The sequence below is a fragment of the Parasteatoda tepidariorum genome, chromosome 2, assembly GCF_982258835.1.
Source record: "Parasteatoda tepidariorum strain Cologne lab strain chromosome 2, Ptep-v5.0, whole genome shotgun sequence".
Taxonomy (NCBI): domain Eukaryota; kingdom Metazoa; phylum Arthropoda; class Arachnida; order Araneae; family Theridiidae; genus Parasteatoda; species Parasteatoda tepidariorum.
Window position 1 is genome coordinate 17,033,352 of NC_141756.1, and position 19,635 is coordinate 17,052,986.

A 19,635-nucleotide genomic window follows, 5' to 3' on the forward strand; every position below is an offset into this window, starting at 1 on the left:
TAATTTCTAAAAACATTTAAAGTCCTATGTCGTGTTAAGGCGCAAGATCAAACCTAAAGAACAAACTTTCTCTGAATAAATATAATTTTTTTCAACGGATTAGGATTTTTTATTCTCAATGTATGAGGGTAGCCGTAATATGAAAAATAAATAGCCCCAATAATTTTTCTCAGGAAAACGGTCAAAGATTTGGGACTGTACAAATCATGAGATTTTAACTAAAAAAAATTAAGAAATGCTCCCCCAAAAGCAGTTTCATAAAAAAATTAGTTTTAATCAATGTTTATTGATTTTTCATTAACAAATTTCTCCTTAGATTCCAGTCTTTATCATAGATATCAATTTCATCATAGATTCAATCATAATAATCAAACATTTTCTTAATTACAATGCATAAATTTTTTACAACCTGCTAACTGCACAATTTTAAATCCTACAATCTAAAATTTTAAATAAATCATTTTAATAGTTTACAAAAAATAACAATTTAAAAAAAAAATTTTTGTAATTACTTCAAATTCTTTCATACATATGAGCATTCTACAACAAATGACCAGTAATTCGAAATGAAAAAAAATTATGACGGAATGCATTGAAATAATCTTTTTGTTGATTTAAACTTTAATATATTTCTTGAATTAGTCTCAAATTTATAATTTATAAAAATTGAAAATGTATTTTTAAAAAAATCAAATTTACTTTTCGCCTTTAAACTTATTTAAACTATATTCTTTCACAAGTCTCATAAATTTTATTCCCAAGAATTTTATTCATTTGTAAATTTCATTATGTTTATTTTTTTTAATCAACCTCAAAATATCACGTTTTTATTCCTGTCTTTTATACAGTTATTGTTCTAAAACTTATTATGAATATGGTAAGCACTTTTTTCCCTCAAAACTTTTTTTAATACAAAAAATTTATAAACTGTTACAGAATGTCCAGCGGATGACTTATTGATTTCAAAATTAAAAATCATAGAAAAAAAGGGTGATGGAGATATCATCAAATGGTATATTTATTGTGAAATCTGCAAAAATTTTATTCTGATATTTCAAGACTTTAGTTACAAAAATTATTAACAGATGGCGCTACAAACCAGCGATGACTACAGCGATTGATTCTAACGTTAAAACATGAAAAGCCGTGATTCGAAGGATCGTGCCGTATTAGAAGGTACAAACCATGTGTTCTATTGAAAAACGAGTGTTTCGAGCACTACACTCTAAAAACTGCACCTCTTAAATAAAAGGCACAAGCTAAATGTACCCTTTATTTTCTCGCGTTAGAGGCACATAACTAATGTGCCTTTAAAAATGAGAGGCACCACAAGAAATTAAAGGCACCAAAGCAAACGCGAGTCAATACTCGGTACGAAAGGATTTTTCCGGTTCCTTGTACCTCTCAAATGGGCTTCCCTTCTTTTTCTTCGGTACGATGTAACGAAGAAGAAGCGCATGCGCACATCAATGAAACATTTTATAACGAAATACAAATAATAAAAGCAGACGATAAAATTAGAACACTAGAAAGTTGTTGATTTTTTAGAATTAGTTTTGTGTGGAATTTGAGTTTTCATATTACCCGTTACGGGTTTATCTAGTTTGTTTTATGATATTTTATCTATCCCGTTACAGGTGAGTTTTCATATATCCCGCTACGGGCACTTTTTCTAGTTTCCTTTATAAGATTTAACTATCCCGTTACAGGTACTTTATATTTGTTATTGTATTTGTTGTGGTGTGAAATAAATGTTTTTATAAAAAAACTGAACAGTTCTTTAATATAGCTTGATACGCTACAGCTATGTATTTAATTGGTGGTAGCGGTGGGATCCGTTCCAGAAATGTTTTATTAAGTTTTTGAAAGAATTTGTGACAAATATAGTTGTAGGATTTCCTACTATAGAAAAAATTAGTGAATGAGATGTTTAAAATTGATGCCAAGAAGTGTGGAATTCGACGGTACTTCGAACTCTTTGAACAGAAAGCGAAGAGATTTAGTGTGAATTTCGATCTTTGGTTTCCGTGTGCTTTACAGCTTATTCCTGCTGAAAGGTCAGAAATTTATGATGATAATTATTATTACTTTAAAGAAAATCTCCTTGCCAATTTTCAGTATGATCCACAAGATATTCCGTGTAATAACGATCGCCAGAAAGAGCATTTTAATGAGAAATGGAATTCGCCAAGTATTGTGAAGAAATTTAGATCTGAACGTGAATGTTTCTATTGTGGTGAAATAGGACATTTTAAGAAATACTGTAGACATCGAAATTCGGATTATAGAAAAGAGAATTATATCCGATTGTTGTAATCAAGTTTAAGCACGAAAGTAATTTTATTTTAATAATATTTATAAAACAAATGCATGTTTAATGATTGGGGCAAAAATGCAGAATTTCACGTTTTTTAAAATACAATAAAAAAAAATTCTGAAACAAACTTTCCAAGAAAATTGCAGAAGGCTTTTCATATATTCTGAGCTCAAATAAAATCATCGATTAAATAATATTAAGTACCGTTAGTTCTAAAAAAAATTGAAAGCTAATGTTCCCAAAATGGGAATGATCGGGTTAATATGCTTCGCCAAAATCTGGATTTTAAAAAAATTCATTTCAATTCATTTCATTTTACACTTGTTAAGTCATTTGTTTAAGCATATTTCATGTTATAAAATATCCAAGTTGTCAAAATCTACATCTGTCATTTTAAAATATTCTATGTAAGTTCTATATTTTTCCATATTTGTGCAACTGTATACATCATATTGCAACTGTTACTAAATTATGTAAAATTGTTCTTTATGTGTGAAAATAAAAGATATTAGATTTCATGATATTTAGTGTTTAATTTTGATCCTTATAAAACTATTTTATGAAATCTCTAAATATTTAAAAAATATCTAAATTTATAATAAATTTCCATTTTGAGGATGCTTTTTTGAAACGAAAAAAAATCCATGAACTGTATTGACTTGGCTTAACAGAAATAAACATTATCTTTTTGTACCTATATCTGATTAGAAAAGCATCATTGTAGTTGTTGAAGTATCATTAAACACTACATAATTAAAGAAATGGTATAAATTTACATATTTTATAATTGTCTATGAAAAAGCCTTAGATGGAATCCCTTGAAATGATCACTTTCAAGTGGCCAATATTCAAAGAATTGAGAAATATTTTTCATTAAGAATTATTATAATTAATATCTTGGTAATAGTGTAAACCAAATCGAAAGTCCCTTTTTATATGAAGTGCTAGCAAATTACAAATAGGTTAAAAAAATGTGTTCAAATCTGGTAAATAACAGGTTTTGGTACCACTAAATGCTTGCTTCAATGAGCGGTACATAAAAGCAAAATCTAAGGTACAATGTACCTTTCAAGTTAAGAGGTACATCTGATTTTGCCTCTGAAATCAGAGGTATATTGTGCCTTTCATTTTTAAAGGTACGTTGTGCCCTTAAAATTCAGAGGCACAAATGATTCAAATTTGCCTCTGAAATCAGAGGCACAGTTTTTAGAGTGTAGAATATCACAGATTAGCACAAACACACAAAATCTTTGCATAAAATTTTTATAGCTTTCACAGTAGAAGTTAACTTCCTTCTGTTAAAATTCTTTGTTTCTGGGATTTTTAAATTTAAAATCAGTAAGGCATCTGCTTTAAAACCTGTATATTCGCCTTCTTTCACTTAAGAATTTAATTATAAATTTTAGTTTTCAAAAATGAACCTAAAATAGTCAGAGAAAAAAACTTTTTTTGAACTTACTTTATATTGCTCTGTGCCTTGGGGTTGGGTGAGGGTGCGCCCCAGAAGTTTCTTCTCAGCCCCAGCAGAGCCTGTAAAAAAAATTTAAGACGTTATGTAATCAGTTGTCGATATCACATGAAAAAATACTCTTCAATTAATGTTACTTCATTCGTTTCATAATTAAATTGGAGAAAAGTTTATTTGCTTCAAGCAATCAAGCACTGCGGTCACTCTAAAAAACACATGAATGAGGAAAGCAGAACAGATTCCAACTTGTATAGTTTGTCTACAGAAAGTACTTCCCTCTCCACGAAATCTAAAGTCGTCTGCTACTATGGATAAAAGAAATAGCGCATTTCGAAGAGGGCATTTCTTTCTCCCCTGATTCCCTTTCTCTCGCCGGCCCAAGCCAAAACCTGCCTTAAATTATGATCCAACACAACTATTTGTAATAGTTAAACCTCGTAACCATAGTCACTGCCACTACTCCAAACGAATGGCTAGGGGAGTTATTTACATAGACAAACTATACTGTGTTCATCATTTATATACTGTAGGGAAAAAAACAAGTAGAACATTTATGCGCTGTTGTTTTGAAAATGAGCGGTGTGTTTGAGTCCTTGAAACAAATAAACTCTTCTCCACTTTAATGAAGCAAATGATTTTTTTATTATCCTTTCACTTCAGTTTTTTTTTAGATGATTCGTTTAATCCATTAATAGTTTTTCCCAATCCAACTTTTAAAAAATTATTTTATTTGTACAGTGCGCACCAATTTTATAAATACATATTGAGTCTTAAAATTAAATAAATTTTAAAATACATGCACAATTAAAAATAATAATCAAATAAGTCAGCAAAGAAATATCAATAATATTACATAATTTATAGTAATAATACATAATTTATAGAAAATTTTCGATTTTCGTAAACTTTTAAACATTGATTTTGAGAAATATATATATCTTTTTTTTTTGGCATTTTTAATCAACTTCCAATTAAAGTTTTTAGAAAAACTTCACATTTTTAAAGATGTCGATAATTTTAGTTTACGCACTCATTACGTCCTTTAATAAAAAAAAATTATGTTATTTATTCGTACATATTTTGATTTTCACATTTTTGCTATCTTTTAATTTAGATGTGTAAACAAAATACATGTGCAGAATTACATACTTTAAAGTGATTCAATGATGTTAAAATATCAAGAGTTTTAAATCGATAATTTTTAAATATTTTTTAAATATATTTTTGCGAGTTTTGGAATTACTGAGAATTTTAAATTCATAATATCCTTTGATAAACACCATTCATATTTACTCTAAAGCTCTCTCCCTTGCTCATTTGTTTCGCCAAACCCTGTACTTCAATCGTTTTTTGATGATGAAACGTCACATCTAAACTGAAAAGTATTCTTTGAAAGATCCTAAACTGTTTTATTGTACAGTGGGCAGAAAAATAAACGAATAACCCTCAATAACTTCTGATCAGTGGTCGGATGTAGCGCGCTAACTAATGTAGTTGTTACCTTTTTCCGTCGTTTGTAGAGTAGTGCGCTACTTTTTAACCCCTTCCTTCTCGCTCCTGTGAAAATGACGGAGTGAGGTTTCGCCCTCTTTTTCTCGCTCCCGTGAAATGTCCGGACTGGAGTGTTCAGTAGTAACGCTCCAATAAGAATAAAATAATTCATTTCTTTTGCCCAGAAAACATTTTATTTCTCATTTTACACACCAAATGGCAGTATCAGGACATTTTTAAGGTAATTGTAGATAGTTAGCTTATTTTACACTAGATGTCAGCACTAATCAAATGCGTGTATTTGGCAAAATAGACACTTTTATGACCGTTTTCTTGAAAATTAACAGATCGTTAAGGGGTTAAAGGTAGTGTAGTGAGTAGAGCGATACAAAAAAACAGTAGTTTGTAGCAATTGTCTGTCCTAAGAGAATGCACACATGGGTTATCATTTGATTTTTTATTCACCCAATATCCTAAATAAAAAAAAATCAAACCGGACATTTTGCAGTCCACCTCTGACATCATACCAGCTCAGATTAGTGTAAATTAGGGTATTAGTGTAAATCAATGTATTCGTATCATCATGAGGAAGTTATAAACGCCTCTTATTGTACTGTCATTTACCGATAACAGAAAGAATCTAAGTCGGGCGTTTGTCCCTATGGCGGCACATAATAAAAAGTTTTCCAAAATTCAGTGTTCTTAGATGCTAAATGACCAACTCTAAATATTCTCGCATCGACCCATGTCATAAATATGATGTTTTTTTATTATACGATCGAAAGTTTTCAATCGTCTTTATATCTACATGAATTTTGAATTTATAACATAAATTCAAAATTTATGGTTACTAATTTGTAAGTGACCATTTTCAAATATCCGGCTACAAAGGATTATTTATATTGCATTGACAAGATTTTCGAATTGTCATTATTGCTACATATGTAACAAAAATATTGCTGCCAATTGGTCAGAGACCCTATTCAAATATCCACTATCACTCAGGTGATTAAAAAAAAATTTTTTATTTTGCATTGAATATTTGAATTTACAAAAAAGGTTTACTGCGAGCGAGTGTTTAATAATTTACAAATAAAATGCAACCTGATTATTGAACTAAAATTATAGTAATACTTGCAAGAAACTTATTCAATTTAACTTTATTCTTCATTATATAGTGCTAAATTTATAACACAATTATAGTATAAATATTTTTTACTTTATTACTATTTTATATTGTTTTTAAAAAAACTAGTTACACATAAAAAATACAAAAGAGCACTATTATAAAATATTATAAAATTTATTATATAATAAACCAATGTTTGTTTCTTGAAACGCCACATAAAATATAAATTCGAATAATATTGTTGAAAGGCAACAACTGAAAAGTAGTTTTACGATACAAATTGCATTCAGTGCTAGCATTTCTAGTGGAGCATTATAACAGATTTCAATAGCTCGCGAAATTGGTTTTGAAAGTTTCAAAACGATTTTCAATTTGGAACATAATGGGGCAAAAGCCTGACAAGTATAGGCATTTATTGAACAGTGTACGTTTTATAGGGTCTCTCGTCCTTGTTTCGGAAGCTCAATAATAGGCGCGATACATTTTAAATGAAATATTCCATTTACGAATTCTACCTCAATTGATAAATTATAATAGCGTGATCAAAGTATATAAACCTGCGTTATCTCTGATGAATAAATATTTATGAAAAAGTTAGTATTTCCTTAAAATAGTGAAATATTTTCAGGAATTATAAGTAAGTAAAACGATGCATTGAAAAGGAGAAAATATCAATTCGACATCCCCAATTAATGGATGTTCACAAGCATAGTAGATTAAATAATGTAAAACGTGCAACACGTTTCATTTTTTATGACAATGTGTTCCAAATAAGAAGACATTCCGAAGCATGATACATCTACAGAACGTAAAAAAGAGTGAGAAATCTAAAATATTTCGAGACCGTCAGACAAAAAATTAGTCAACTTAGAGCACAGGTTCCTAACAGGGGCGCTGAAGATTTCTAGGGGGTCATTATATTTTTATTTTTTTATAACCGTCGTTGAACATCCGACCCAATTTTATGGGTTCTTGAAGACAACGGAATCCAATCCAGAAGACAAAGGAACTCCTGGATCAAGTAATGGGAGAAATTTGCTTTCGTGGAGGACTTTTTGATGGAACTAACCCGCATTTGCGTTACATGGAGAGGAAGACCACGAGAACATCCCGCGGTTAGCCTGACGGCAAGGGGACTCTAACACATGATCCGTCTACCACTAAAGATATTTCACGTCAGCACTGTGGTCGGATGCGGAATTCGTATCGACTGGGATTCGAACCCGGTTCACCTCATTGGAAGGCGAACGCTCTATCCCCTGAGCCATCGCTGCTCTTAGAGGGCATTTTGATTTTCTAGAGGGCCAGTTATGAGGCTAAGAATAAAATGTTATATATAAATTTTTAAGGGGGTTTGAATATTTTTTCTTTCTTTTTGTAACGCAAAGTGGAAATTGATTTGAAAAAGATGCCTTAAAGGAATACTGAAATGCTTCCTTTAATAAAGGATTGAATTACGGATCGAGTCCTTTCACTGAAAACATCCATAACATGAACCAAGATATTTATTTTCACATTCTAGATGAATAATATGTTGTCTTGTAAATACTGCAGTCTAGTTAGTGTGGATTTCATCGAGGAAGCATTAATGTGCAACTTTTCCGACTTCCTGAAACTGAACTTTGGATTATGCATTTTTTACAGGAGTTCAACATGCAAACACTTTTGCAAAACAATGCAAGGAGCTTTAATCATTTTTTTTTAAATTATATAACATCTTTCATGGATGATAAAGCTGCATAAAAATCATGTTAATGACTTAAAACGAATTTTCAATCGGTAGTCAAATATGATCTTTTTAAAGTCATACTAGCTTAAAAAATTGAATAAATAAAAAATATTTTTTTAATTTAAAAACAAACTTAATTCTTTAGATTTTTATTTGAAAAAATTTATCTTGACTCCAAAAAGTACTAGGATGAATTTATGCAAAATGCTGCACTTAAACCAATTACAAAATTTTAACTGCACAGGTTTATTAAAAGGCAAGTAGTTTTGTGCAATAGATGAAAAATGTAAATTAAAAAAGAAATTTAACGATAAAATTTTGAATAAATATATTTTTAACGAAATAATTTTGTTTTCAGTGAAGGGGTTGCAGTATTTTTACTGTAACTTTGAAAATTTTAACCTATACTTGGAGTCAATTGCTCAAACTAAAACAGGTCTTAACATGCATTTTTTGTGGAAAAAAAATGGTGCATTTTGTTAGAAAAAAAAAACAATTTAGACCCTTTAAACTGAACTCGCTTCAATTTTGAACATAACATGAGAAATGTGTGCATCCATTTGTCTCCTTAGAGGCTTTCGTCTTTGATAAATATGGTATACACAGAGCAGCCAAATTATTATGACTATCTGGCAGTTTCATGCAAAATGAGCTATTGCGTCACATTGTTGCCGCTAGTGGGCAAAATAGCTACAAAAAGAGAATGCAGGGCAAGTGAACCATCAATTGCACGGTGTTACGCGAAGAGATATGGACAAAAAACTTGACTTAGCTGAGTTTAAAAACAGGATGACAGTAGGAGCTCGAAGTATCGGAATCCGTGTCAGGCTTGTGGTCGTCACAGGCTACTGAATGCTCGACCTAAAAAGGAGACTAGCCAGAGTTGTCCAGTCTAACAAAAGAACAACAGCACGCTATATAGCGGGGAATCTTAATGAATGTGCAACTGCAAACAGCTGAACTGTGCTCCTCACATTACACCGTATAGGCTATGGGAGCTGCCTGCCTGCTCAAAATCCTTTGCTGTCAGCCTTGAACAAGAGCATATGTCTCCAGTTCAGATTATACTTTTCCTGGAGGCTTGTGGCGTAACTGCCACTATAATTATTAAATACCAATTCACTAGTACATAAGACATGTTAACTCAATTCCAATTTGAGGTACCCTTTGATTGAGGAAGGTTGACATCATCGATAACACCAAACTCCGCATTGATGACCCGGACGTGATATGATGACGTCTACTTTTATAAGCATTGAACAGTTTGACTTGTTATTTATGACTGCGTCATTGTCCTCCTCACGCTGTTGCTTCTCAGTCTCAATTACACACAACGGGATCCTGCACACACTCGACTGCTAATAGCAACACGAGAGCGACCACGCCCACAACCGTGAACTTAATACAGCTCTCACGACTAACACTCAAAACCCGGTGAACTTAATAAACCTCTTACTGCCAGCACTCAAAATCCGGTGAACTTAATACAGCTCTCCCGGTCTTTCGCAAAAACTACAATGAATCAACTTGCGGTATCCTTTCATCGAACTCTATCACTGATAAAATTCTTGTTTGGAAGTAATGTGGCATAACTACCACTATAATTATTAAATACCAATGCACTAGTAAATAAGACATGTTAACTCTATATTATCTTGAGGTACCTCTTGGTAGATGAAGGTTGACATAATCGATAACACCGAATCCCGCAGGCTAAATTTTTGTTTGTTGAGCTTATATTTTCAATAAAAACTAGTGTAGTCAACGAAACTTTATATGGTGAAAAAAGAGAAGCATGGCTTAGAGTTTAAGACAAAAAGAAGGTATTTCAACTTTATAATGCGAAGATGGATCATCGTATTTAGGGGATAAGCAGTTTTAAATAAGTTTACCGTAAGAAGGCAATAACTAGTTACAGTTTCAGATCTCGCATCCCTATTACAGCAACTGAGTCACTATAAAATTCTCTAAAACTTTTAAAATATAAAAATAAACATAAATTTAATACATAATAAATAAACCACATTCTAATAAATCAGTAGCAAACAAAATACTCTGAGTTTTATGTTTTCGTGACATCGTGATTTAAAAGCAAAGTGTTCAGGCAGATTCAAAAAGTACCGGCGTTCAATGATCCAGTACTTTTCACAATAAAATCCATATTTACCCAAAACTTTTACGGAACAAAAAATATACCGTAATTTTTGTTTACGGATCATTAGCTGAATAAATGTTATTAAATAAATATTACTGTGAAAATGTTTGTGGACTATTTGCTGAATAAATGTTATTAAGTAAATAAACATTTGTTTATTTATTTGATAATATTTATTATAGCATTTATGTATTTCATTACATAAATAAACAAGGTTATTAAACAAATAAATAGCAAACATTTTTACACTCATATTTGCTGAATAAATGTAATTAAATAAATATAACTGCAAATATTTTCACAGTAATATTTTCTAAATAAATCCAATCAAATAAATATTACTGCAAATATTACTGTTTAAAATTTTACGTTTAAAACTTATCGATAAAAAAGAACAGGTACCCTGAGCGTGAGTATTTGTAACCCTAATTTAATAATGAATTTTTTATGGTGTAGTTCTCAAAGACTAAACAAATAAAACTTTTTTTATAAAGCATAAACCCTGCATACATCAAGTTTGAGAGATTTTAACTCACTAAAAGAGTACCGAAATAAAAGACAGAGCAAATTAATTGAAGTTATCCAAGAGTGTGGGCTAGAAGAATTAATGTTTTCAGTCAAAATATGGCGGTGCTTGAAGTCTCGATTACTGAAACTTAATTAACCGAAGATGCTATTTCTCAGTGTGAAGGAAGAAGATGCGTTGGGATGAGATTGAGAGAAATCGACACCTGGGCGCGTCTTCATCAAGAAAAAGGAAGAGCTGCTAAAGCATTTAATCGTTCTTGTTTCCCTTCCTTGGAATGGAAGGAAAGTTGATATCCTTAGGGGGAAATGTCGACTTCTCCGTTATTTCTCCTCGTATAAGAATTACTGTCTGAGTTTAAATTGAAACCTTCTTAGATTGTCACTCTTTTTAAAAGAAACTTTGTTTATTTATTATGGAATAGTAATGTTTATTTCTGTATCGAATACAGTTTTTTCAACATAATTCATATTTCTTTATATAATATAGTGAAATGATAACAAATAGTCAATCACAGAACACTTGCTGTTAGTAACGCACAAAACAGTCAATTAAAATTGAGAACGCATGTGTGTGAAAAGGTAATAATTTTAAATAATGCTGCTTGCTAGAATGTTACAACTCAGTTTTTCCTCATTCATTTCAATATTGTTTTGGTTGTCATCAGCATAAAATTAACAGAAGTCGTAAAGGTATTGTTTTCCTTTAAATATTTTTGTATCCCTAATTTAAAGTTATTTTCCAGTACTGCTATTATTTGCGAAAGTATTAAATTATGGTTGTGAACTCATCAAATTTGTTTGAAGTATATAATGTTATGAGAATATGAATGTTATTTTAAAAGGGTAGACTATATTTGAGGGTATCCCTTGATTCTCGCCAAGTTGTGATCACGGTTGATCACCTAGCTGGGCGATGTTGAAACCCAATCGTGATTCTGATTGGTTTAGATTTTAGCGTTATTTTTAAATGTTCAACGGTTGTAATTTCAGAGGTCCGCTAGTTCTACGTTGGATACCGGCTGGTAAGGTTACTTTTGAATCTGGTCTATAAGATCGAAGGCATATGGGCAGTCATAAAAAGGGATTTAAGAAAAAAATATCACCGCTAGTCCGGTATTACAGACGCCATTTTCGACCCCTATTTAGTCGAATTTATGAGGCGATGGAGGTACACAGACTCTATTCATGATAAATTTAGACAGTATCTAACTGTTATTAGATTATTCTGTGCACCTAAATCTGAGAATATTCAAGTTTAATGATGAAGTGAGTTTTTTTTTTCCTTTTCTTTCTGCGCCTACTCCATTAATTTTTGCTTCGATTCAAAATCCTTTTAATTGGGTTTATTAATTTTGCTTATAGTGGGTTCATTAATTTTGCTTATAGTGGGTTCATTGCAAGGTTTATCCGATGTTTTGTTGAAATTTTCCAATGTTTTATTGAAATATCATTATGTTTTGGCCGCCATTCCTGTTACCACGGTATTCTGCGCAAACAGGAATAGCGCCAAACATAAGTCGCCAATTTCGCCAAGTGGCACCCTCAAGTATATTTTTCCCTTTTAAAAAATGATTTCTTCGAAAAATCACTTCTGTTCAGCAAGAGATCTAATTGTTTATAATACTAATAATAGTAATATTTGGACGTGGGAAACAGTGGCACAAGAGTAAGGAAACAGAATTCCTTTTAGTATATTTAGTGTTAAGTGAATAATTTTAACTTTGGTAGAAAAACTGTTTTCAGCCAAGAAAAGACAGCGAACAGGGGGCTTAGCCCCCTAGTAAACTACAAAAAAAATAATAAAAATTGATATCAAAAAGAATTCGTGATTTTGAAAAAAATTCAGGTGCTTCTTTCAGTACGTTCTATAAAAGATATCCCGCCGCTATGAAACTCGGGAACTTTTTTTTTTAATTTGGTTGCATATTTTCCCTGCATTTTTTTTTTTAAATTCTTCTAAAAAATATAAAGGTTTCGTTAAAGATCTGTTATTATCGCCATTTTAGGCAACGTAACTCTGCTTTATGTATTTAATATCAAATGAACGTATTTTTTTAAGAAAAATATATAACACGTAATTGTAAAGTATATGTCAAGTTATAATCATAATGAACCAAGTTCAATTTTCCATTTTGAAAAACATACGATTTAGTTAGCTTTTTTTACGCATTTTCATACCGGGTAAACAAGGAGAGAATGAAGAATGGAAATTACTCAATACATCAAGGAATGAATTTTGAATAAGAAAAATGAAATAATTTGTTCAATCAAATGGAATATTTTTGAATCAATTACAATTTTCGTGTTCTAAACTACCATTTAAGCCTTTGACGAATACCGAACTTTTCTTTTAAACTGTTTTTCCAACTAGTTATAATAAATACTCTTTTTTAGTTTACTAACTATTTTTAACATAAAATAAAACATTAAAATTTAGCTTTGCCGAAGAAGATTATTCGATTCCTATTTGTATATCCAAAGTAATGTGCTCACTACACTTGATTAAAAAAACTGCAGACGTCTATCCAAAACAAAACTTTTTGACGTCTATCGATCGAACAATCGGTAGACGACGTCTGGATGAAAACTTTTTTCTAACGCATTCATATGTATGAATACATATACATACAGAAAGATTTACCACATTTGTACAGTGAGCCACAATAAAACGTACCACCCTGAATAACTTTTGATCTAATGATTGGATCTTCACATTCTGGGACTGAATCTTAATGGTTCGAAGGGGTGACCAAAAATATGCTAATTAATAAGTAAAGACGATATTTTAAGTCACGAAATCAAACACAACAACGGGTTCTCTCCGAATAAACATACCACTTTTTTACCATGGATTCGGGTTTCAGATCCTGTCATATAGGGGGTAGCCGCAATTTTTGAAATAGGGTCCCCATAGTTTGATCAGGAGAGGGATCCAAAGTTGTAACCCCTTGATGTAAATTTTACTTTTTGTGTACTTCACCATATCTAGAAAAATATGTGAGCAAATGGAAAAGGTTTTTGCACAAAATTATAAAATTCGTTTATCCAAAAATAATTCCATGATAAGAATAAATTTTAGTAAATACTTATTGTTTTTATTATTTTATCTGATAATAAACAAAAAAAAATTTTAATTGCAATGTGCACTATTTTTTTTATTATTTTAAAGCATGTAATTTTACATGGCGAAATCCAAGATTTGAACGAAATTGGTTGAATAGTTCCTGAGAAGTCAAATTTTAAATATCGTTAAAATTCGATTTCTGAGGAACTTTTTAACCGATTTCAGCTAAATTTTGTATTTTGTCTCGTGAAATTACATTTTTAAAATGATGCAACAAATAGTATACTTGCAATTCAAAATTGTTTCGGCTATTATTAAGTAATATAATAAAATTAAAAAAAATTTACTAAAATTTATTTTTTGCATAGTTGTGGGTAAAATTTGTTCAATTCGCTTAAAAATTTCTCCAGATATGATGAAATACGCCAAAAGTTAAATTAACATTAAGGGGTCCCAAATTACCCCTTATATTTTAGGGGTCAGAAATACAAATTCGCCCAAAAGAGATGTGTTTATTCAGAGAAAGTATGTTTTTGTGTCTGATTTTGTAGCTTAAAATATCTTCTGCACAAATTAATTAGTATATTTGGGATCACTCTCTCGAACCATTAAGATTGAGTTTCAAAACATGAATTATTTTTCTTTTCAGTTGCGTCAAAAAATGGAATTATTTTTTCCTATTAAACCAATAGAAAAATATAGTTATTAAACCTTTTATTCTATTACGAGAGGGCAAAGCTTCTTGTATTTACTGATACTTACGGCTCTCCAGCAACGATAATTGCTTCGCAATAATTGTTGTTTCTTGGCATAAAACAGTTGAAATTATTCAACTAAAAATACATGCACTAAAAAGAACACTTAGGCCTTCACTTCCCACGTCCAAATATTTCCCTTATGGGGGGGAAATATACTTGAGGGTGCCCCTTGGCGAAATTGGCGACTTATGGTTGGCGCTATTCCTGTTTTCGCGTAACACCGTGGTAACAGGAATGGCGGCCAAAGCATAATGATATTTCAATAAAAGATTGGAAAATTTCAACAAAACATCGGATAAAGCTTGCAATGAACCCAATGTAAGCAAAATTAATAAACCCAATAAAAAGGATTTTGAATCGAAGCAAAAATTAATGGAGTAGGCGCAGAAAGAAAAGGAAAAAAACAATTCACTTCTTCATTAAGCTCGAATATTCTCAGATTTAGATACACAGAATATTCTAATAACAGTTAGATACTGTCTAAATTTATCATGAATAGAATCTGTGTACCTCCATTGCCACATAAATTTGACGAAATACGAATCGAAAATGGCGACTGTAATACCGGACTAGCGGTGACATTTTTTTCCAAAGTCCTTTTTTATAACTGCCCACATACCTTCGATCTCATAAACCGGATTCAAAAGTAACCTTATACAACGTAGAACTAACGAACCTCTGAAATTACAACCGTTTAACATTTAAAAATAACGCTAAAATCTAAGCCAATCAGAATCACGATTGGGTTTCAACATCGCCCAGCTTGGCAATCAACCGCGATCACAACTTGGCGAGAATCATACCCCCCTTATGGTACTATGAAGATCTACAAGTGAACATAGATCATTTTTTTAAGTAATCAGTTTTTGAAATAACATTTAAAATTAAAAGCATATTGTTCTAACAAATTTGGAGAGTTCACAACATGTAATTTAATATTTTTGCTCACCAAACGGACGGATGTATTTTAAATACAATTTTTGCATTCATCACTTTGTGTTCCCTGATTCTAATATATCTACCCGATTTATCAAAGCTATAAAATTAACTTAAAATTCTGAAATAAACATCTGCGTTCTATCAAAACAAGCATTTTATTATAAATCTTTGGAACAGCAATCTTTTTACGACAAGCGACTAGGGACAGGACGATTCCATAATACAAACGGACTTAGAAAATTTAGAAAGGGGAAAATGAGCTCGATATCGGGAAAACGTTGCTGGTGAGAGTTTTAGCTTAGCAAAATATCGCCTTATTTTAGCACCAACATTGGAAGTCAAATTTTGGCGGGATTTTCTGGAGGAAAAAAAAAATAAACTTAACTAAGGTCATCAAAAAAGAAAGAATTGATTATTAGGCTTTACAGAGAAGACAGTCAGATTCGATTTTTCTTTATCTTCAAAGAACGTTTTTGATGCAGAGAGGTACGTACCTCAGTACTGTTGACAATTATCGGTCGCTGTTCCAGCAATTCTGTACATGTTGGAGGAACGTGAGGGGGGGGGGAGATCGTGAAAAGAATTCCGTGTATAAACCGGGCAGTGGCACTTGACCTTAAAAAACATCAGTGCCCGGTATACGCTACACTGATGTTTTTTTAAGGTCAAGTGCCATTGCCCGGTATATATTTGCCCGGTTTACGCTACACTGATGTTTTTTAAGGTCAAGTGCCACTGCCCGGTATACCCTACACTGATGTTTTTTTAAGGTTCAGTGCCATTTCCCGGTATGTATTTGCCCGGTATACCCTACGCTGATGTTTTTTTAAGGTCAAGTGCCACTGCCCGGTATACGCTACACTGATGTTTTTTTAAGGTCAAGTGCCATTACCCGGTATAATTCTCACATTTCATGCTTTGCCTAAAAACATCCAGCATTCTATACAATGCCGGCGTTTCATACTTTGCCGGTAACATACATATATTAAGATCTAACTAACTTTAAAGTAAAAAAAAAATTAAAAACAAAAGCAAAACAGATAACAGTAATAAAAACAAAGACATAACGAAAAAATTCAACAAATAACATATTTTATACGAGTTCGAAAATGACAGCAAACGTCGCAAAAAATAAACATAAAAACAAATGCGAACGGTGACGGTAAACCTTTGAAATTTAGCCAATTCGCCAAGGAAGCGAACAAAAAAATCCCCAATATTCTCAGTGTAATTACCCTCTTTCCCTATTTTTACTTTTCCGACGAAACTCTAAGTTTTTAACATTATGGAATCGTCCTTCCCCTAGTCGCTTGTCTTTTTACGTTGCATTCAAAATTATTAATATGCACTCGATATACTTTTAACTAATGACGTCATCAATAATCGTTGTGTCATTTTATAGGAATACATTACACTTTATGCATGAAGCTGAGAGTTAAGTTTTAAATCATTTAACGAATCGCTTTCACCGTAATTCATAATAGTATATTAATGTAATCTGCACCAAAAAGTAATAATTGTAAAATGGTTAATAAGATCAGCAATCTATTTAAATAATTTTATCTTAAAAAGTAACGTAGAATTACGATATTCAAACAATAATAACTTCATAATTCCTAATTTAGAAAAGAAAATTAAAAACGTTATAATAACAGTACATGTAATTTTAACCTTTAAGTTAGAGATGAGATGCAAAAATACTTATTGGAAAACATTGTTTTTATGACTTATACAGGGGTCTGTCCTGGCCGAATTTACTACCGTTTAGCGGTACCTTCACAAATTCAACTTTAGGAAAAACGGTAGTTTCACAAATTCAACTTCAGGAAAAACGATAGTTTCACAAAATACTTTTTCTTAAAATTTTATTTTTGTATCCCTTAAGAAACGATAAATCCATATTTTTGTGTTGATTTTTAAATATAATTTTTCACAAATTATGTCAGAATTTTCACATAATAGGTACTTCGCAGAAAAACCTAGACAGACAATTTTATGCTGATGACAACCAAGTCAATATGAATATTAATGTGGGAAAACTGGATCTTACCATGTGATTTTCCAGCCAATAAAAACGTTCAGATAGCAATGGAAAATTCTACACCATCATTAGGTTTTTATATATAGTTGGATATTAAAACACTAATTATGGAAAAAATTAACATAAAATACGCAAGTAAACTTTACTCAGTGACTAATTATGGAAAAAATCAACATAAAATGCGCAAGTAAACTTTACTCAATGACAATTATGATGCTATGATATGCATATACGTAGATTCTTGAATAAATGTATCATTTTAGAAAAAAGTTTATATATATTTTAATTCCTAATAATTATTATTAAGCAAAGAACACGAAGTTCAAAGATTACGTTTACCACTATAATAAAGATATTAAATTTTCCGCTAAGTATAAAATTTAATTATTAGTTTGAGAGATTCTTTTGTAACTGCCTCGCATGTTCAAAGATCACATTCGCCCTTTTATTATCTAATTTAATTCTGGGGTCGGATTTGATTTCGACCTGATTATTGACTTTGTTTTACCGATAGATATCGTAATTTTATTCCATCGTGCGAGGCTAATCAATATGATTACAGAGTCAGAAGCATTAGTTTAAAAGACCTTCTTTTGTGAATAATCCCATTATCATTAGAACATACAAATACACTGGAGGACAAAATTTATGTGATATTGTTTATTTTGCTGCGAGTGTCCCAATTCACTTACTATGAGTGTGTTGCTCTTAATTTTTCTTTATTCTGTATTGCAGTACTGATGCTAAAACTTTTATATAATACTATAAAATTTGATTACGGTATTACAATCATTTTTTTTAAACTTCTCGCGCAGTATACAGAAATGAACTCCAGCACAAAGATAAAGGCTCTTTTCAAAAAATAGGAACAAAAACAGCCAATTCTGAATTCTTTCAATATCCTCAGTGAGCCGTAGTGGCTCAGGGGATAGAGAGTTCGTCTTCTAATGAGGTGAACCGGGTTCGAATCCCAGCGATGACTGGTCGATACGAATTCTGCACCCGGCTAGCACCAACCACGGGGCATAAAGTATCCTCAGTGGTAGACGGATCATGGGTTAGAGTCCCTTTGCCGTCAGGCTAACCATGGGAAGCTTTCATGGTTTTCCTCTCCATGCAACGTAAATATGGGTTAGTTCCATGAAAAGGTCCTCCAGAAAGGCAGATTTCTCCCAACACTTGATCCAATAGTTCCCTTGTCTTCTGGATTGGGTTCAAAATAACAAGGCCACGGAATTGAATATTAATAGTCGTTAACCCGAAAATTGGCTTGACTGTTCAACGACGGTTATAAAATACTTGCGTTACCTGCATTAAATATTCACTGAATATGCAATATACTTTTCGATTTAAATTAAACTAGCATTATTATAATTTTTTTCGTCGAGTTTAAGGACACCAGATTATCTTAAAATTGCAATTCATGGAAGAAAAAAAACTTTCGGCCTAGCGAATGTGACACTTTTTAAACTATCATTTATTTCACGAGTAGGAGAATTGTTTTTAAAGAAATATTTCATAAAAGCATTATGAAATACTTAAAAACTTGAAAAACTACTTTAAGGATGGATAAATAAGTTTAAATTACTTTCTTCAATCGCCTAGTTTTCTTTTCTTTTCCATTTCTTTTTAGAAATAATACAGTGGTTTTCTACATATGTATATTTTTTGACAAGCATCAAAACACTAATTTGCTTGTTCTAAAAACCTTTCTAATAGTAATATAACTTATCTACTGCTGACACTTGTTGAGTATATTATCAAGTTACTGTCCCATTAAATATTACAATCTTTTTTTTTTCTTTTATACATAAACAACTAGACACTATTTTTCTTAAATTGTTTTTTTCGAGACATTTACAGCAAAATTAACCAGTAATTTGTGTGAATTCCAGATTTTAGACAGAATTTAATTTAAAATTTTGATTTTGAACTGAATTTAAACATACTATTTGTCAGAGTTAATATCTGGAAGATATTTTTAGAACTACCAATATTAATTACGATTCCATATTA

The 19,635-nt window shown here is 31.3% G+C and overlaps 1 protein-coding gene across 4 annotated transcripts in view; it reads right to left on the minus strand.

Moving 5' to 3' along the window:
* Nucleotides 1-19,635, minus strand: part of LOC107441582 (oxidation resistance protein 1) — a 151,958-nt gene that overhangs the window by 90,441 nt on the left and 41,882 nt on the right. For all 4 annotated transcript variants that reach the window (XM_016054904.4, XM_087156909.1, XM_087156910.1 and 1 more), the window contains one exon: nt 3,777-3,847. In XM_016054904.4, the coding sequence (XP_015910390.3) occupies nt 3,777-3,847 (71 nt within the window). The remainder of the gene's footprint in view (nt 1-3,776; nt 3,848-19,635) is intronic.